Below are 19,171 nucleotides of genomic sequence, written 5' to 3'. Positions count from 1 at the left end.
ATACAATTGTCTTGCTTAATGTACCTACTGAATCATTAATCATTTTCGAAAAAATTGCGCCCCCTGAAATTTTTTCAGAAGCCGCCACTGATTAAGAGTCTAAATGAATCAAATAAAGAGCTAAACCAGATTTGTTTGTGTGTGTTTTGTAACAATGCCCTTGTCGGATATGTTTACATCTTTACCGTGATTAGGATTCTTCTACCAAGCACTGTTCAGACAAGTTCAGACATTTTCTTACCTCAGTGTCTTCAGTTTAAAATTTGGATCATTAAGTAAATTATATAAATCAGTGAGCAGCTCCACTCCTGAGTCTCCAGGGTCGTTCCCTCTCAGGTCCAGCTCCACCAGGTGTGAGGGGTTTGATTTCAGAGCTGAAGTCAGAGCAGCATATCCCTCTCCTGTTACACCACAGTCTGAAAGTCTAGAGAGAAGAGAGATGTCATGATGGATTCATGAATGGTTGCTGATTATCAGACGAAATAAGCCGCCATTTATGTCAAGTATCTTCATATATAACAAGAGAAAAATGTTATTATATTTAAATCATTAATAATTTTAAGTATATTTCATTATACACTCTTTGTCTTTTTTACTTACAGCAGTCTCTGTACTTTACAGCTTGGATTCTCCAGTAGAGCAGAGATGTGCTTCACTCCTGAGTCTCCTAGTTTATTCCCACTCAGATTCAGCTCTATCAGGTGTGAGGGGTTTGATCTGAGAGCTGAAGTCAGAGCATCACAGCCTTCTTCTGTTATACTGCTGTCATTAAGCCTGTAGGGAGAGAGTGTTGGGGAGGGGGAGGGTGGGTGGCAACCATTACTGACTCCATAGGCAAAAATAATGAAATGGCAAAAAAATGCATGGCTTGAGAATATTCTGACTGCGGTTGGAAAAATTGGATAGATACAAGTCAATCTTGATTAATTGTTGAATTTATGAGTTATGTTTTTTTCCTTCTGCAGTAAACCGTTTTGGTGTAATGTAGCCCTGCACAAAAATATGGTGTAAATAAAATATCTAATCTATATTCATTACTTGACTATTTTAATGTTTGGGACCTATTCTGATAGGTCCCCCCTATTAATGCATATGAAAACCAGTGCCTGCTTTTACAATATGGTAATGCTTTACTACTGGTCGTTACATTGGGGTAAAACAAAAAGGAATGTCTTTTGCTCTCTTTATTGGCTTTCTTTATTTTTCATTGTCAGGTTTAAAAATAAAAAATGATCAAACTGATAAAAACACTAACTTAAGTGTGTTCAGTTTGCAGTGAGAATCCTTCAGTAGAGCACAGAACTGCTTCACTCCTGAGTCTCCTGGTTTCTTCCCACTCAGATCCAGCTCTGACAGGAGTAAGGGGTTTGTACCCAGAACTGAAGTCAGATAAGCACATGCTTCCTTTGCAGCATCACTCTTCAACAACCTGTAGAGAGAAACATGAATATTTGTTAAAAAGATCAAATAAATAAATAATATGTATGTGTGTGTTATTCCTGCTCCCATCCCCTTTACAGGCTGGGGTGTTCCCAGATTAGTTTACAATGAACATGACTAACTCTACACTGGAATAACTGAGGTTAAATGATTAACTCTACCCTTGTCAGTCTGGTGTAGAAATCAGCGTTCTATAGCCCTATTAAGGCTGCAATAATAGATACAGCTCTATCTCTCTTCTTCTCTAGATATTGATTGATGTATCAAATGGAATTATTTCAACAAATAACATTCAGCAATTCAAAAGGTGAACAGAATGCTGGACACGTATAGAGATCGTATGCTCTTTTGTGAAGTTTTCTCACCTCAGGGTCTGAAGTTTTTTAACATGAAGTAAATTATGTAAATCAGTGATGTGCTTCACTCCAGAATCTCCAGGGTCGTTCCCTCTCAGGTCCAGCTCCACCAGGTGTGAGGGGTTTGATTTCAGAGCTGAAGCCAGAGTTGAATATCCCTCTCCTGTTATACCACAGTCAGAAAGTCTAGAGAAAATAGAGTTCTTTATTAACGCTGGAAAAACATTGAAAACAATTGAAAATGTTTAACAATTTTAAACTGGCCTTACTGTGCCTTAGGATGGAGTTAAAGAGTAACATTTGTATCAAATATTTTAAACATATACTGTGTATTATAAGCACTACATTTATACAAAGTCATCTTAGAATTAGTTCAGTTTTGTTCAGCATCATATTACTTACAGCAGTTTCTGTAGTTTATACTTTGATTTTTTCAGTAGAGCAGATATCTGCTTCACTCCTGAGTCTCCTAGTTGATTCCCACTCAGATTCAGCTCTTTCAGGTGTGAGGGGTTTGATCTGAGAGCTGAAGTCAAATCAGCACAGCCTTCTTCTGTTATACTGCTGTCATTAAGCCTATAGAGAAAACGTGTATTAATGAATCATTTGAAGTCTAGCATCATTTTGTGCATGCTGTTTTGACATGTAATTTAGTCCTTGTTGATAACATAAAGAATGGACTTTTCGCACATTTATGGTAGCCTTTTCTGTAGCACACCGCAAGGTATAGCCTCTTTTTGTCAAGACACTATCTTGCTATCAAGAGCACAAAATACATAAGAACATATAGCAGCAAGAGGCAATCATCGGGGTCCAAGCAGAATGTGCAACGTGAAATGTGCAATGTGAAAGAGGATATTGGTACTTAAGGAAAAGTGAGCAAATGGGGTCAAAGGAAAGCACACAGAAGCAGCTCTGGAGATATAAGTCAGCTAGATTGTCCCCTTTGATTGGCTAATGGCGGCTATTTTGATGAGTGAGCCAATTGGCACTTTAGGACATGTGATCACATGAGGACAAGAATAAGTACTGAGTGAGATTCCAGTCTTATGATTTGTATATATTAATGTCTTATTCTACTCATATACTTTGTTTCTTAGAGTTAGAAGTAGGGTTAAGCAGATATCTGTGTGTTCCTGAATGTGCCATTTCTAGCTGTGTGCCTCTGTGTTTCTCAGTCATAAGGTTTTGAGTGCTTTGGTTATGTCTCAAAGGATATAGGGTTGTCCTGACTTCTGAGTGCATATCCTGCGTCTGGTGTTATCTGTTCTATATAACACGTTAGAGCTGGACCCAGGATGGCCCACGTAATTAGAGCTCTGTGATTTATACCCCCCTCTCCTGTCTGTCCTGGGATACTTAAACTGAGACGTTCTCTATTCTAGTCAGAGAAGTTGATGAATCTTTATGTGAAGCCATGGTCTCTCTGTCCCTTGATGCGCATCATTGGAAATAAAACCTCGTTCCTGATTTTTCTACCATTGCCTGACTGAGGTCTCCAATCATGTGGTATAAAATTACTATCACTATACAAAACTTCATAATTTTATGTGAAGCAGTTCTTTAGATATTGACACGTGTCAGTCGTAGTGCCCCCTATGGATGGAATTTGTTTTGCTTTCAATTCAAATGTTTTGAAAATGGAAGGGAATTTTAACAGTGGAAATTGACAGTAATGGGTACACTAGATTTGGGGGCTTTCAAGGAATCCATGGAGGAAATTATTTCTGCTACATCCTGAGCAACTCCTGTGCATATTATGTTTACATATTATAAAACAATTGGGTTCTATTGAATTATTTAGCTGTTTCTGATTGGACGAGAGACGTTCCATGAGTTGGAATATCCCAGGACATCCCAACTCGGACTTTTCACAGCTAATAATGAATCACTCCGCGATGAAACATTCTATAGCACGTTGATACAATTAAGCGATAACCGTTAATTCAAAGTTCTTATAATTCCAAAAGACGTTGACAATGGAACTATTTTTTTGTTGCGGAGAAACAATGGCGAAATAAACATTTTTGAATCAATAACTTCGTGTTTAAATGTTAATTGGTTGACTATAAAATTGTTTTATAAAAGCAATATAGTACTCGTGCGAGTGGGGTAGGTAAGGGATATTCCCACGGGTGTTGTTGCCTGCGCCACTCGGCCTCCGGCCTCGTGGCTACGGCCGAACACCACCCGTGGGAATATCCCTTACCTACCCCACTCGCACTCGTACTATATTGCTTAATTATAATAGCATATGAATCTATATGTTGCCGTATTACTTGTTAGTTGCTTGTTGTATAACAAATAGAAAGTCTGGTTTATGTTTTCATGTTTGGATGTGACACACATACAGAGCCCCAGTGATGGGTCACAGTGATGATTTCTTTCTTAATGAGCAATCTTTTGCATTTCCTCGCCAATACTTACATACTTACTTGTGTACTACATCACAATATTTTTGCGTTACCTACTAATACTGCTGTGTTCTCGAGGGTTATTGCAAGGGAATGTAGAAATATTGAAAGGGGACACTAAAGCAACTCAGAAGAAAAATCACCCCCATTACCCTTAGGGGGCTCCATAGTGAATAAACTTGGCAACATTTCATACACGTTGGCAGATGACATATCAGATGAAATGCCAAAGCTAGGTCTGGGATTGACTTTTTAGGCTATTTCAGTCGATTAGATGAAATGGGCATTTGATTATGTTGAATTCAGACGTATTCAATTCAATGGACATTATCTATTCGACAAGAACAAATAATATCCAAACCTACCTGCCATAGTGTAGGCTACAATCGCAACTTCACAACAGGATTGTGCTTCAAAATGCATTTTTATGATTTGCATTCAATCAAAACTGTCAGACTGGCTTACTTAGCAATCGTAGATGTGAGAAAAAACTTAAAGATGGCTTCGATCACAGATTGTTACCCTGTCTAAGATTGTATTTACTGTCAGTCATGTTGTATCAGGCGCCAGAGAAGGCTTGGCACTGATGTTTTCGATAGATTACGCCCACCTTGTAGAAATAGAACAATTTGATCACCACGATGTGTCTGACAACCAACATGAGATTTCCTGTCCTTACACTACTGAGGGTGTGGTGAAGGCTTTGGAGGGTGGAACTCAGACTGAGGCTTCACAGAGAACGAAACGTGATTGGATATATTCAGTTTTCTCCCCGCACTCTATCTCGACCCACACTATTCAATGGGAGTAGGAAGTGATCAGACTTTGAGAATTGTATCCATAAAATAATCATACAAGGAGTAGGAAGTGATTGGATTTTGAGTCTCGTATCCTATATGTCTTTTTACTTGGACAAAATCAAATATCATGAGTTTCCCAGGCCTGGAAAGGGGATTTTAAAATTCCATGACTTTTCCAGAATTTCCATGACTGTGGGAACCCTGAACAATGTTGTGTTAATTCATAACAGCAATATTAATGACAAGGAAAAACATTAAAATAAACTAACTGTATTTAGCTAAAGCGCTAAAGGACCTTATTTTTCTCAAGTTACAATAAATAAATAATCAAATCAGAAAACTAACTTAAGTGTCTTCAGTGTGCAGTGAGAGTCCTCCAGTAGAGCACAGAACTGCTTTACTCCTGAGTCTCCTAGTTTCTTCCCACTCAGATCCAGCTCTGTCAGGAGTAAGGGGTTTGTACCCAGAACTGAAGTCAGATACACAAAGGCTTTCTCTGCAGCATCACTCTTCAACAACCTGTAGAGGGAGAAAAAAGTTTAGTAACCACTTCAAACTGCAGACATATTCACATGAATACCATAGAATGAAGTTGCATTAAAAGTCATTTTTGCCTTTTTTGTTGAATTCTCTCACCTCAGTGTGTTCAGTTTACAATATGAATCATCAAGTAAATCAGTGAGCAGCTTCACTCCTGAGTCTCCGGGGTCGTTCCCTCTCAGGTCCAGCTCCACCAGGTGTGAGGGGTTTGATTTAAGAGCTGAAGTCAGAGCAGCGTATCCATCTCCTGTTACACTACAGTCTGAAAGTCTAGAGAAAGAAAAAATCATATTTATGCTTTGAAAACTGAATGGTGTGGTATGGTAAAACAATTCCGTTTCATTTATAAAGCAGCAATTACAATTCAAATTGTCTCTAGGCGCTTTACAGAGCCCAGACCCTGAACCCCTAGAGCAAGCGCTAAGGCAAGGGCAAGAAAAAACACATTAAGCAGCTTAATAGGGGGACCCATCTGCTTGGGCAGGTAGACAGATAGAAATAAAAAAGGTAGAACGGTGGGGGTGGTGCAGAATGGAAGGAGGAAGAGAAGGAGAAGAATCAGGAGGAGAATCAGGAGCATGCAGATGGATTCATACATATATCAGAGGATAAAACATATTGGTACACATGCAGCATATGTACATGAGGCATACATGATTCCATGAAACATAGTGGAAGGTATATACATAAAATATACAGAATTATTACGGATACAAATGGACAGACGGCATTTAATGTACTCATTATAAAACAGCTTAGTGGGTATAAAGTAACCTCATAAGGTTACTATTATAAGAATAAGCAGCGCAGTGAAGCAGAAAACGATGTCAATGATGGCATTGGTTTATATTATGCGTATAGAAAGGAATACAGTATGTATCAAAAGCAGAGTACAATTTGTGCATAATAGTTTGGTGGGAATGGGCAGCTTTAAGCAGAGGGTTTCTTTAGGTGGATCGTGTGGAAAGACTGGGGCAGCATCCGATTGTGCAGATCTCCAGTAGGAGGGGAAGAAAACAGGCAAAGTAAGCAGGCAGAGATAAGTTGCCTTATATATGTATATGTAATTTTAGGTCATGGTGATGAGTAACAATGTTGTGACAGACATCAGCATTTGCAGGTAAAGGTCCGACTATATGGTAGAGAACAGAGTCGGGTGAGAACACCTGTATGTCATGCACATATACAATAAATAAATTAAAAAACAGTGAACTGCCAATTATTTATACATCAAATTCATTATACTATGGCTGCCACAGGTTAACCAGGGTAAGGGTTGGGGGGTGATCCCCTTGGGCATGGGTAGGTAGGGTAGGGTAGGTGTTGGATACGAACCCAGGTTAGGTTACGGGAAGGGTATGGGGGTGGAAGAGCCCTTGGGATAACGAACCCTGATTAGGGTAAGGGAGGAACTGGGATACGAACCCTCATCACCTTAGGCACCGAAAGAGAACTAAAAGCAATATGGCCACTTCATCTGTGTCAACGGCATAGTACAATATGATATATAGAGAGAGGAAGAGGTCAAAAGAGAGTTGCCCAGTATGGTAATTTGAATTGTAGTTATACAAAAGAAAAGATGCTTAATTCCTCATACTCTTCATTGGGGACTTCCTGGGTCTGGGTGAATTTAAGTTTCCAGGTATAGGTTAAGATAGACTGCACTCCAACCGCTCCTTCACTTGACCTCTGTATTCGTGTCAATGCCTCTGGAAAATACAGGGCTTTAATCACCACACTGACCTCCCCAATGAGAAAGAGGTGAACGAGAATCTGACTCTGAATCTGCACAGCACAGCCATTGTGCCAAGCTGGTTTCAGTCAGGGACACTAATTGCTGGGTTTCAGTCCAAGCCACTCTCCCAGCAATCAGGAAACTAAAACAGGATCAGTGAGCATGCTATTTCCATAGGGCTGTTTCTGAAGCGTCAGCAGAAGTATCAGCCCTCGTGTTCAGCCCTTTTCGTGTGAAGACCTTTTTGGGGAAAGACCTGCAAGTCTACCTGTGCAGGACCTTTTTGGGGAAAGACCTGCAAGTCTACCTGTGCAAGACCTTTTTGGGTAAAGACCTGCAAGTCTACCTGTGCAAGACCTTTTTGGGTAAAGACCTGCAAGTCTACCTGTGCAAGTCCACCGAAGCAAGGACCACGAACAAGGTAAACCTGTTGAATCTGCAATAGCTATGTGTCACTACAGCATCTCTGTTGTCACTGGTTGTCACAGAAAGTCTCAGCACAACAGAAGGCAGCGCAACCAAGGTAACCTCTGCTCACTTCAACATACCTCATCTGCTGTAACCTCCTTCTCTGTTGGCCTGTGGAACTGTCAGTCTGCAGTCAACAAAGCTGATTTAATTTCAGGTTATGCCAACCACCTCTCCTTAGAGTTCTTAGATCTCACTGAGACATGGATCAAACCTGAAAACAATGCTTTGCTTCCTTTTTCACAGAGAAAGTGGCAGCCATCGGGAAGCAATTCAACCAACTGTCTCCTCCCCCTAAGGGCACAACTGTCAATGGCTCATTGTTTCCTTCCTTCTCCCCTCTCACTGAGATTGAGGTCTCCAAAACCCTAACAGGCGCCATCCTACTACATGCCCATTGGACCCCATCCCATCCAACATCCTTCAAGCCATATCACCTGCCGTCGTACCGGCAATCACACAGGTGATTAATGCTGGAACATTTCCTTCTTTATTCAAAGTGGCTCAGGTAACACCGCTGCTCAAGAAGCCGTTTCTCGATCCTACTAGGTGTAAAACTATCGGCCGGTCTCACTTCTCACGCTTCTATCTAAAAGCATTGAGAGGGCAGCTTCCAAACAGGTCACAGAGTTCCTGTCAAGGAACAATCTCTTCGATCCAAACCAGTCTGGATTCAAAAGCGGTCACTATACCGAAACAGCCCTGTTGTCTATGACAAAGGCCTTAAAAACAGCGAGAGCAGCAGCTCAATCCTCGGCTCTCATCCTGCTTGACTTATCAGCTGCGTTTGACACTCTCAACCACAGCATCCTTCTGTTTATACTGTCAAGTATGGGCATTTCTGGCAGGGTACACTCCTGGTTTGAATCGATGATACTCAATTGTATCTGTCTTTCCCTCCTGACAACACCACTGTCTCGGCGCGGATCTCGGACTGTCTCACTGATGTATCCACATGGATGAAAAATCACCACCTTCAGCTGAATCTGGCTAAAACGGAACAGATGGTCTTTACAGCCAAACAGGTCATCCACCACAACATCAATATCAATATTGACTCCTTATCTCTTGTTCCTTCCAAAACAGCAAGAAACTTCGGGCTCTTTATTGATGACCAACTGACTTTCACTGACCACAATGCCTCTGTCTCCCGGTCGTGCCGCTTTGCGCTATTCAACATCCGCAAAATCAAGCGGTACCTAACCCAGTATGCCACCCAGCTGTTGGTGCAAACCTTGGTGAGTTCCCGCCTTGACTACTGCAACGCCCTCCTAACAGGCCTGCCGGCATGTGTGGTGAAACACTAGAGATGATCCAGAACGCGCCGGCGCATCCAGTGTTCAACCAACCAAAGAGGGCACACGTCACCCCACTACTCATTGAGCTCCACTGGCTGCCTGTAGCTGCTCGCATTATGTTCAAGTCACTTATGTTTGCTTACAGAGTGCTTGCTGGTTCTGCTCCCACCTACTTAAATGCTCTTGTAAGGGCAAATGTTACACCCAGGATGCTGCGCTCGTCTAGTGAGCGTCGTTTAGCACTGCCGTCTGTGCAAGTACGGCAATCCAATTTGTAGTTCCACGTTGGTGGAACGAACTGCCTAGCACTACCAGAGCAGGGGCGTCCCTCTCTACCTTTAAGAAGCTCTTGAAGACCCAACTCTTCAGAGAGCACATCCCTTCCTAACTTGCACTTAACTTGCACTTACAGCAGTTACATTCCTGCACTTCTTTTCTTTCTATTTCTTTTTTTCTATTTCTTATGTAAAGTAGTATTTATTGTTACACTACGTCTCTATTGCTCGTAGCTTGACTGTTCTCTCCCTTGTACGTCGCTTTGGACAAAAGTTTTGGCTAAATGACTAAACGTAAATGTAAATGTAACTGCATCTACCACCTGAGTTTCACTAGCTAATATAAGCAAGCCGAGGATGAGGAGTAGCTAAAAATATTGCATGTCAGACAACAGACAGAGACATTATATCAGCTGGATAGTACAGTGTGGCTATGTATGACTTCCTAAATTTAAAAGACTAAATTCACTCTTTTTACATGCGCTTTTTACTTTGTTTCTGGGTCGTCATTAGCCCCTTAACCTTTCTCAGACACAATCAGAGTGTTCTAACCAAGACTATAAAACAGCCGGAAGCAAATTCAGTTTACTTTCCCTGATAAACATTCAGATTAAAATACAACTTTTAGTAGGGTAATGATCTTATTATCTCACACCACAACTTACCCCAGTGTCTGTAGATTACAGGGTGGATTCTCCAGTAGAACAGAGATGTGCTTCACTCCTGAGTCTCCTAGTTTATTCCCACTCAGATTCAGCTCTTTCAGGTGTGAGGGGTTTGATTTGAGAGCTGAAGACAGAGCACCACAGCCTTCGTCTGTTATACCACTGTCATTAAGCCTGTAGAGAGAGTTCAAGAAAGCTCAAAAAAGATCATGCTTGTTTATTTTGATAGTAACCCAAAGAGTATGTATGAAGGGACTTTATTATTTTTAACTCACTAACTATGGCCATTAGAAGCACGTTTTAACAATGTTTTCATTGCAAAACATGGATTTATATTAATTTATTTGCTTCCAGTTGTCACAACACTGATCCTAGGCAAAGTTCTATTTATTGTGGAACCTGTATAAGATGTTAAAAGACAGGCTGAAATATCTAAATACGGTGTTGAGCTTAGAAGCTAACATTTCAGTAACATCATCATCATCTATTCAGGGAGAATTGACTGAGCACAGGGCTCTTTTGCATCAATGCCCTGATTGAGGCTACATAATACAGAAGAACAATAAATAAACAAACCATAACAAAACAAAACAGACAAAATAAATAAACAAAACACATTAAACAACTCAGAAATTAAGTATGAAAAAAGATATAGTTACATAGTAACTGCTATATTTGTTTTCAGGGAAATCTGTTTCAAAAACACTTTGTAGAAGTATTGAGGAAAGCTATTGTTGCTATAAATCAAAATCCCTACGTTATTTTTCCCAGTCTGCAGTGTGAATCCTCCAGTAGAGCACAGAACTGCTTCACTCCTGAGTCTCCTGGTTTCTTCCCACTCAGATCCAGATCTGTCAAGAGTAAGGGGTTTGTACCTAGAACTGAAGTCAGATACACACAGGCTTTCTCTGCAGCATCACTCTTCAACAACCTGTAGAGAGGAGGAATATGTTTATATTGATAACAATTGTCCGTTAACCATCTGCTTCTACAATCTTCCTACAAGGCTCACAGGTGGGGGAAATGAAACGGTTAAAAGAGGGGTTTTTGTTGTAGAATGAGCATTTTTAATGGACCATCTCCTTATTGTGGCTTAATGACTACAATAAACTTCAGATCGACACATGCAGCCTTTTGACTCTTGATTGTGGAATTGCGAGAGAGTGGCTGGTTTTTGCAGAGAAAAATATTTCCTTACCTAACTAGCTAGTTAGCTAGCATATCAACTAGATAACCAGGAAACCCAACATTAGCCGCCAAATTTAATTTCTCACAATCAGCTCATCAATAAAGGGCATTATTGGGTTCAAAGTAGTGGTCTGATATCTGGCATTTTGAGTTAATCGGCCTGCACTCCCATCGGCCGATTATCAAAAAATATTTATCAAAAGAGAGATTTTTGTTGTACTTTCAGAAAGTGCTTAATACAAGATGAGCATTTTGAATGTATGTGAGGCTTAGCTGAATGTCTGATATTTTGTAAACTACAGCCTGAGCCTGTGGGAACATGAACGGATGGGCAAAGATACAACAGCGCTCCTGGATCAAAGACTGAGCTCCTCTGGTTTGCTCTAGTAGAGTGAATGGGCTGTTTTCAGCCACCAAAGAAAGAGGATATTTGGATTGTTTTCATCATTTTGTTTGTCTGCATGCTTGTATGTGTGTGTCTGTATGTGTGTGTGTGTGTGTCTGTGGGTGTATGTGTGGTGTGTCCACCAAGTCTTGGTGTGTCACTAAGTATTGTGTAATGGTTTTCATATGAACTACTTGTGGTTTAAAGGAAGCTAAAGAGGGAATAGAAGCCTATAAAATGTAGCAATAAAGAAATATTTGTGTTCCCTTTGCCACCTAATTAGAAACTAGATGACCCATTCCAAATTAGAGAGGGGTTTCAAAAATACTAATTTACCATAATTTTCTGACTATGCTGTTTGATTGATTGATTGGTTTATTGATTTTTGCAAAATTACAGAATACCAGGAAAGCGTGTGGGCCGGACATGGTGTCACCTGCTACCCTCAAGCACTGTGCCAGCGAGCTGGCTCCAGTGTTTAGGGACATTTTTAATCAGTCTCTTAATTTATGCCGTGTTCCTGTATGCTTTAAATCTGCTGTCATCATTCCAGTGCCGAAAAAGCCCAAGATCACCTGCTTGAATGACTACAGACCGGTCGCCCTCACCTCTGTAGTCATGAAAGTATTTGAATGCTTGGTCCTCTCCTATCTCAAAGCATCCACTGACCACCTCATGGACCCCCTCTAATCTGCATACAGACCCAACTGCTCAGTAGACGATGCAACCAACATAGCCCTTCACTATATTCTACAACACCTGGACAATCGGAACACCTATGCAAGGGTCCTGTTTGTGGATTATAGTTCTGCCTTTAACACCATCATTCCCGACCTCCTCCATAGCAAACTGACCCATCTGAACATCCACCTGCTTATGGATTACAGATTTTCTCACCAACAGGAGACAATATGTCAGGCTGGGCCCGCATCTGTCATAGCCCAGCACAGTTAACACCAGTGCCCCCCAGGGTTGTGTGCTGTCCCCCCTGCTCTTCTCCCTGTACACCAACGCCTGTTCTTCCTCCGGCAGCTGAGAGGACTACAGGTCAGCCCCCCCATCATGGTGCAGTTTTACCGGGCTATCATTGAGAGTGTGCTTACATCCTCTCACTCGGTCTGGTATGACTCTGCATCTGCCCGCTCTAAGGCCAGGCTCCAAAGAGTCGTACGGGCAGCAGAGCGCATCATCAGCTGCCCCCTTCCCTCCATCAAGGACCTTCACAGCTCCAGATCCCTCAGGAAAGTAATGAAGATCACGGCAGACCCCTCACATCCTGCCAACAGTCTCTTTAACCGTCTCCCCTCTGGACAGCGATACAGGGCCATCATGACCAAAACATCACGTCACCTCAACAGTTTTTTCCCCCAAGCAATACCCCTCCTAAATAGCTCTCACACACGAACTTTATAGCACTTTATTTAACTTTATTTAACATTACTATTGTTGCCCGACTTCCATTCTTATTTATTACTTTGCTCATACTGGTACTATCTGTCCTTATATTGTTGTTCTGTGTTGTGTTGTTATTCTATTTGTGATGCTATAGCCTGCATGGAGAATACCAAATCAAATTCCTAGTATCTGTATACATGGCGAAATAAAATTGAATTGAATTGAATTGAATAAATTGAATACAAGGGAATGCATTTTTCTGCCTGGCAGCTAGTAATGAGCACAGTACCTCTGCCAGATAAAGCGTGAATGGGTCTCTTTCTCTCTCTCCCTCCCTCTTTCACATGCAAAACACATCAGGTAGATAACACATTTTCATTCAGTGTACCATAATGATAAAGTAAGGAGTGTCATGTAATCTTACCAGACTGTATTTATCGGGATGCTATGGAACGCGAACCTCCGTAAGAGGTGTGCTAAGTCTAATGCCAGTTAACCTGGCAATGAACTATCCTAAAACTTAAAGTAGAAAAAAACGCACTCTCAAGCTTGTCTCATTGCTTATTTTGACCAGTTTATTCACAGACGCGTTTCAGCCTAAGCCATGGTCAGTGTGTAGTGTTAACACCAGAATGGATGCTTTTTATCATAAAGGGGTTAAGGGTCAAGGGTGAAAGTGAATCACATGACATCAACAGGTGAGCTGCACCTAAGGGTGCACAGATTCACAACATGTTCGCACACAAGGTACAGTACTTCAGACTGTACTAAATAAATTGACAAATCAAGTAGGCTTAACAAAAATACAAAAATGCAAACAGAATGATTTAGGTGGTAATGCAACAACCACTTCAGCCCCCTCTCTTATAGCATCCTAATACATAATTAAATAATATGCTCCACATTACTCATGTGCACAACCCAGTGAATATATACACATAATACATGAATAAACTGGTCAAAATAAGCAATGAGACAAGCTTGAGAGTGCGGTTTTTTCTACTTTAAGTTAACAGTCTTTTTCACTTGCACCCAAAATCGCCTTTATTTTGGAAGTAGAGCGCGCCTATTCTTACAAATAAATGAACTATCCTAGCCATGTCTAGCTTAGGAACCATCTTAACAGTTTGTTGTGTCTACAATGTGTGTAATATGAAGTGAATATAAGCTAAGTGTTAATAGTGAGGGTTTCTACCCAGCATAGCTATCTCTAGCTTAAAGAACCAGCTTAACAGTTGGCAGCTGACAGTAAAGGCCCCGTCACACCATAACGTTCTGGTCAACGTTCTGACGTTAGAGGAAACGTTGGTAATCGTCCATGGACACTGGTATAGCGCCAGAAGAGCGTTGTGTGGAACTGGTGACGCAGGTAATCGTCGGTAATCGTCGGTGATCGGCGGAGAACGCTGGTCCAAAAAAGAAGTTTTGAACATGCACAAAAGTTCTCATGGAGACCAGCGTTCTTCAACGTTTAATTTTAAACGCTGGATAACGCTGAAGAACGTTAGACTAACGTTGCACGCGTTTGGCTATCGTTAGTCAGTCATTACCCTAGCGTTATATGGTTGTTATTAAACGTTTGCTTTGCAGTGAACGACTCACTGGCGACCTGTCAACGACCACTGAACGGACCCCTAGCGCACACAGCAAGTGACTAACGTCAAACAAACGTCATATGGCATCCAATGAGCGTCATTTGAGCGTTTCCCGAACGTCCATGCATGTGGGTAGGGTAGACTGAGTACAGTTGAGACATGTGTACAGTTGATACACCCGAAATAACTTATGTGCGCAGCAATCCTGAGACGTGATTTTTAGTTTGCAAAAGCCCCCCTCACACCTTTTTTGCGTCGTCTTGGCGGCATGATGTTCACTGTTCAGGACAACTGAATCCACTGATTTTCCAGCGTTTTATACCCGTTTGACCATAAAACCCGCGCGCCAGTGAAACGTCATTGCGCGCCAGTGACGCGTCATCACACGCTAATAGTTTTCAGGGGTGTCTAACTTGGTCGCTGTTACATGCTCCTCATGCGTCAGTCCCACGCTAGTCATGCGTCAGTCCCACGCTAGTCACACGTTAGTCACACGCCAGATGTGTCCACCTCGCCCTAGAACGCTCGAAATTGAACGATTAGAACGTTCAGAGAACGTTGACCAGAACTTTATGGTGTGACGGGGCCTTAACATGTGATGAGCTCATGCAGCTTCATATTAACACAAGCTCATATTCACTTCATTTTAAAATCAGTTCTGTTTTGGAGAGGGAAAGGTCACTCTGAAATTATAACTATGTAGAAGTGAAACCACACACACTTTCTGAATGCTAAACCCACATATGTATAGCCAACACCTACGTATGTTTACAAGGTTCAGAGTTCAAAAGTCTCGGTTCAAAATCTTTACAATGTTTTTTTGGACAAATTCTGAGCACCTCTGAATGTTTTTGTAAGGGTGTGTTTACATTTGATTTAAATAACATAATATTTTACTACATTCCTTTTACTCTCATGTTATTATTTGCTGAGGTCTTCTAGAATATAATCATATATGCCACTTGTGCATCAATACTTTTAGTTAGGGGAATTATACAAAAATATCAAGGCATGTGAGACTTCCTAAAAAAGGCACAGGCCTGTGTCCCCTAAGGGTTAAGGGGACCTGACCTGAGGGAGGTGTGAAAGAGTTCTCACCTCTCCACTGTCAGAGTGTCTTTGATGGCCCTTGGCCTCATGAATAAAGGCCTTTTGAGTTCTTTGGTCATGGCTGGAGCTCTTAACCCATTTGCCCTGTGTAAGCAGATGGTTCCAGTGCCAGATTAAGCCTCGGCACATTTTTAAATTTTAGACAATGGCCTGAACTATTTAAATTAGATTTTGGGCTCATGGAAATGGACCGCAGACAAAAGATGAACTGATTCATGAACAAAATATTTAACAAATATTTAATGTGAAAAGAAACTACTTTCAAACTAGTTTAGTCTATACAATTTGCGCTGTATGGATATATGCATGACAAAATCACGCACAGATTTGGCACTTTGCAGACTTTAGATTGTAACCTTGCAAACTCTTCAATTACGGAACTGTCCAGTTCCAGTTCTAGGAGCAAATCACTTTCAATGCACAAAAGGGTCAACGTACCAAGACATCTTTGATTCTCTTTAACTGCCAAAATGAGCGTTCTTCTGAGCAACTGGTGGCCATCAGTGCTAAGTATATTCGGAGAGCCAAAGTTTGATTTTTCGCGGCATGACCGGTTAGTAAATTCTTTATTATATGGCATTTTTCTCTCCTTTCATTTTGTAAAATTCTCACGTCACAATGTATCAGGTGTTGCGTAGCAACCAATTACTTGCTGACTTCAAGTTACAATGACTTTCTGTTACGTAAACATTATGGTAGAGGTTAATAAGTTGTTTATTATATGGCATTTTGCTTTGCATTGTAGGACTCAGGATTTTTAAAGGATGTTTGAAAAACTTTGCAAGCAATAACATTCAATACATTTGTTTCAATTTGACAGCACTGTTAGCTAGCTAGCGGAACGTGGGGAATGGAAAGTTAATCTACAACGTGTTCATAGAATGAGTAGCCTAATTAGCATTCCGAAAAAGATTTACATCTACAATTTTCCTATCAGCACATTAGGCTACACATCAGCATTCTATACAAAGATATTCATAATAAAAGTTAAAATAATCAGTACATTCAAATAGGTCGGTGTCAATATTAAACAATACATTTAATGTGTGAAAAGTTCCTAGCAAACTTTACAGCTAATCAGTGTGTCTATTTACGGAACCTCGTGATCTATACCTATGAAATATAAATAAACGTTCTGCCCATTGATAAAACTGTGCCACAACCATCACAATACATACAAACATACAAACATACATGGAATACGTTGAAGTTCTCAACATTCATTACATTTTCTAATTTTAAGGTTAATGAATTGTGAGGGGCATTTTGTACAGTGGACTACCTACCCCAGACAGGCATACCGCTTCTGTCTGGGTATGGCAACACCACATGAATATAACCTGCAGACCTGCAGTACACCACATCTCCAAAGGTGGCTTCAAAACACCAACACTGACTAAACTCACTCAAATATGGTGAAACTCATATTATTGTCATATCATTTTCAACTCCGTTACAGTGGCGCACCTTGAAAATATTTCCGAACATTTTTGTTCCACAAATTTTTGTCTGGCCCTAAGGCGCGTGCCTTGTCTGTAATCCAGCACTGGATGGTTCGTAGACTTCATGGCTCCAAGATAATAATTTGATACATATTTATGAAGGGATGGAGCTATGGGGTGACACCCCTTGTTCTAGGAAAGGATAAAAACCTTTAATGTTACAATGGCTGACAGAAGAGATTTAGGTGAAACCCTTGAGTGAAATTTACGTCTCTCTCCTCTGATGTATATCATTGCAAGATTAAAACCTGAATCTTTGGCTGATCAGACCTCAGACTGAGTCCCCGACAAATCTTTTGGTCATACAAAATGGCCATCATTAGCTAGCATATCAACTAGATAACCATAGCACCCAGGAAACACAACGTTAGCTGCAAAGTTTAATTTCTCAAAATCAGCTCCCAAATAAAGTATATTCTTGGGTTCAAAGTGATCCCAACCACTTGCGGGTAAATGGCTTCACATAGACATTAAACAATCCTGCGATAAAAAATGGGACATCAACGGAGCAAGGGCTTACTGTGATATCAATGTAATGTTAGCAAGTGGAGGGGGTTACTGGAGATGTTACCCGAACACGATAATTTAATGGTTGCAATTCCCACTGCAAGCATATCATCAGATTATGGTTCATGGTACTAGGTGACCAGGGGGATCAATTAACAATTAGACCTGAACATTAAGCGTCCATTCAAACACCACACCAAATAAATGCTCAAGAAATGGTCTTCACTGTGAGGGGGAATGAGGTATTTGTGGGTGTGTGTATGTGTGTGTGTGTGTGTTTTGCTTGAAATGCCCATCCCTACTTCATACAACTTTTAAATGGCGCTCACATCACAACTACATGGCATTACAACGCTCAATAATTACATAGAATGCTGTAACTACATATGGAACGGTTATTATGTTTCAGACCTCCTCTGCCCCCATCCCTCTAACACATGGATGCTTACTGCACATCATAATCATAATAATCACTCCAGCAAGGCCTTATATTATTATAATCTTACCAAAGCAAATTAGGCATCGCAGTGGATGAAAGGGGATTAAAGTGTTGAGTCAAAAATGTAATCTCTGGAAATTTGTGAAATGTTAAGGCTTTGTTGTGAAGGGACCGGCATTTGAGATTTTATAGTTAATAAGAATATGCCATAGACTGAGTTTCCAATATATAGTATAAAACGAATTACTATTAGATGCAATATCGTAAATTAGTTATATCTTAAATATCTTAAATTCCGTCCTGGCAATATTATCATTAGAAGTGTTGTTAGCTAACAAAATGCTGTTACCTGATTTTCTTTAATTTACAGGCTGAGTCCTTCTGTAAGTCAAAGAGCAGCTTCACTCCAGACTGTCCAGGGTCGTTCCCTCTCAGGTCCAGCTCCACCAGGTGTGAGGGGTCTGATTTCAGAGCTGAAGCCAGAGAGGAATATCCTTCACCTGTTATTCCACAGTCAGAAAGTCTAGGGAAAGAATATAAATTGGCCAGTTTGGATGTAAGAACAGCATAACATGAACATTTGATATTTAAAGAATGAAAGCGAGCCCAGGCTGTAAATGCGCTCACGAGAGAGAAAAAAAGAAAGTACCGTGAAAAAGCTATGCAATCAACCCATAGCAGTGAAACTATGATCTGCCATCATACACGTATTCACCATTTCACCTAACCACTGAGAAAGCAGTAGACAAAGCACCATTTTGCTTTCATTTTGTCTAAATAGTGCCAGAGATTTATTTCACAATCATAAAGATATCTTAGCAGGTAGGGTAATTGCTAAAGCAAATAAGCTTGAGTTAAATTACTGTTTTAAGTTGTGCTGTTGTGTGTTGTGCTGTGACTGGCTACTGTGTTAACACTAAACCTCCACTTCCTCATGGTAGCTTCACTAGCTAACAGTTAGCTGACCTATTGCTGGTGCTGAAGCTGACAACTTTTGGAGCTATATTTTACCACAAACTCCATCCGACACGATGAATACAAGTTTAGTTTCAAATAGCG

The 19,171-nt window shown here is 40.7% G+C and overlaps 1 protein-coding gene and 1 long non-coding RNA gene across 2 annotated transcripts in view; both read right to left on the bottom strand.

Annotated features, from left to right (window-relative positions):
* The window catches only part of LOC116225261 (ribonuclease inhibitor-like), a 167,498-nt gene that overhangs the window by 43,992 nt on the left and 104,335 nt on the right, over window positions 1–19,171 (bottom strand). The window contains exons 6-7 of the mRNA XM_042702779.1: window positions 9,992–10,165; window positions 5,647–5,820 (exon numbers count right to left, since the gene is read on the bottom strand). Of these exons, the coding sequence (XP_042558713.1) occupies window positions 5,647–5,820; window positions 9,992–10,165 (348 nt within the window). The remainder of the gene's footprint in view (window positions 1–5,646; window positions 5,821–9,991; window positions 10,166–19,171) is intronic.
* On the bottom strand, window positions 1,812–5,370 carry LOC122128560. Its single transcript, XR_006151441.1, has 3 exons — window positions 5,356–5,370; window positions 2,199–2,372; window positions 1,812–1,982 (listed from the first exon to the last, which is right to left on the bottom strand). It is a non-coding gene; the product is annotated as an uncharacterized LOC122128560 (long non-coding RNA).

This window comes from Clupea harengus, chromosome 20, assembly GCF_900700415.2.
Source record: "Clupea harengus chromosome 20, Ch_v2.0.2, whole genome shotgun sequence".
NCBI lineage: Eukaryota > Metazoa > Chordata > Actinopteri > Clupeiformes > Clupeidae > Clupea > Clupea harengus.
Note: the sequence above shows the minus strand (reverse complement) of the source record. Positions and strands in the feature narration are given on the sequence as shown.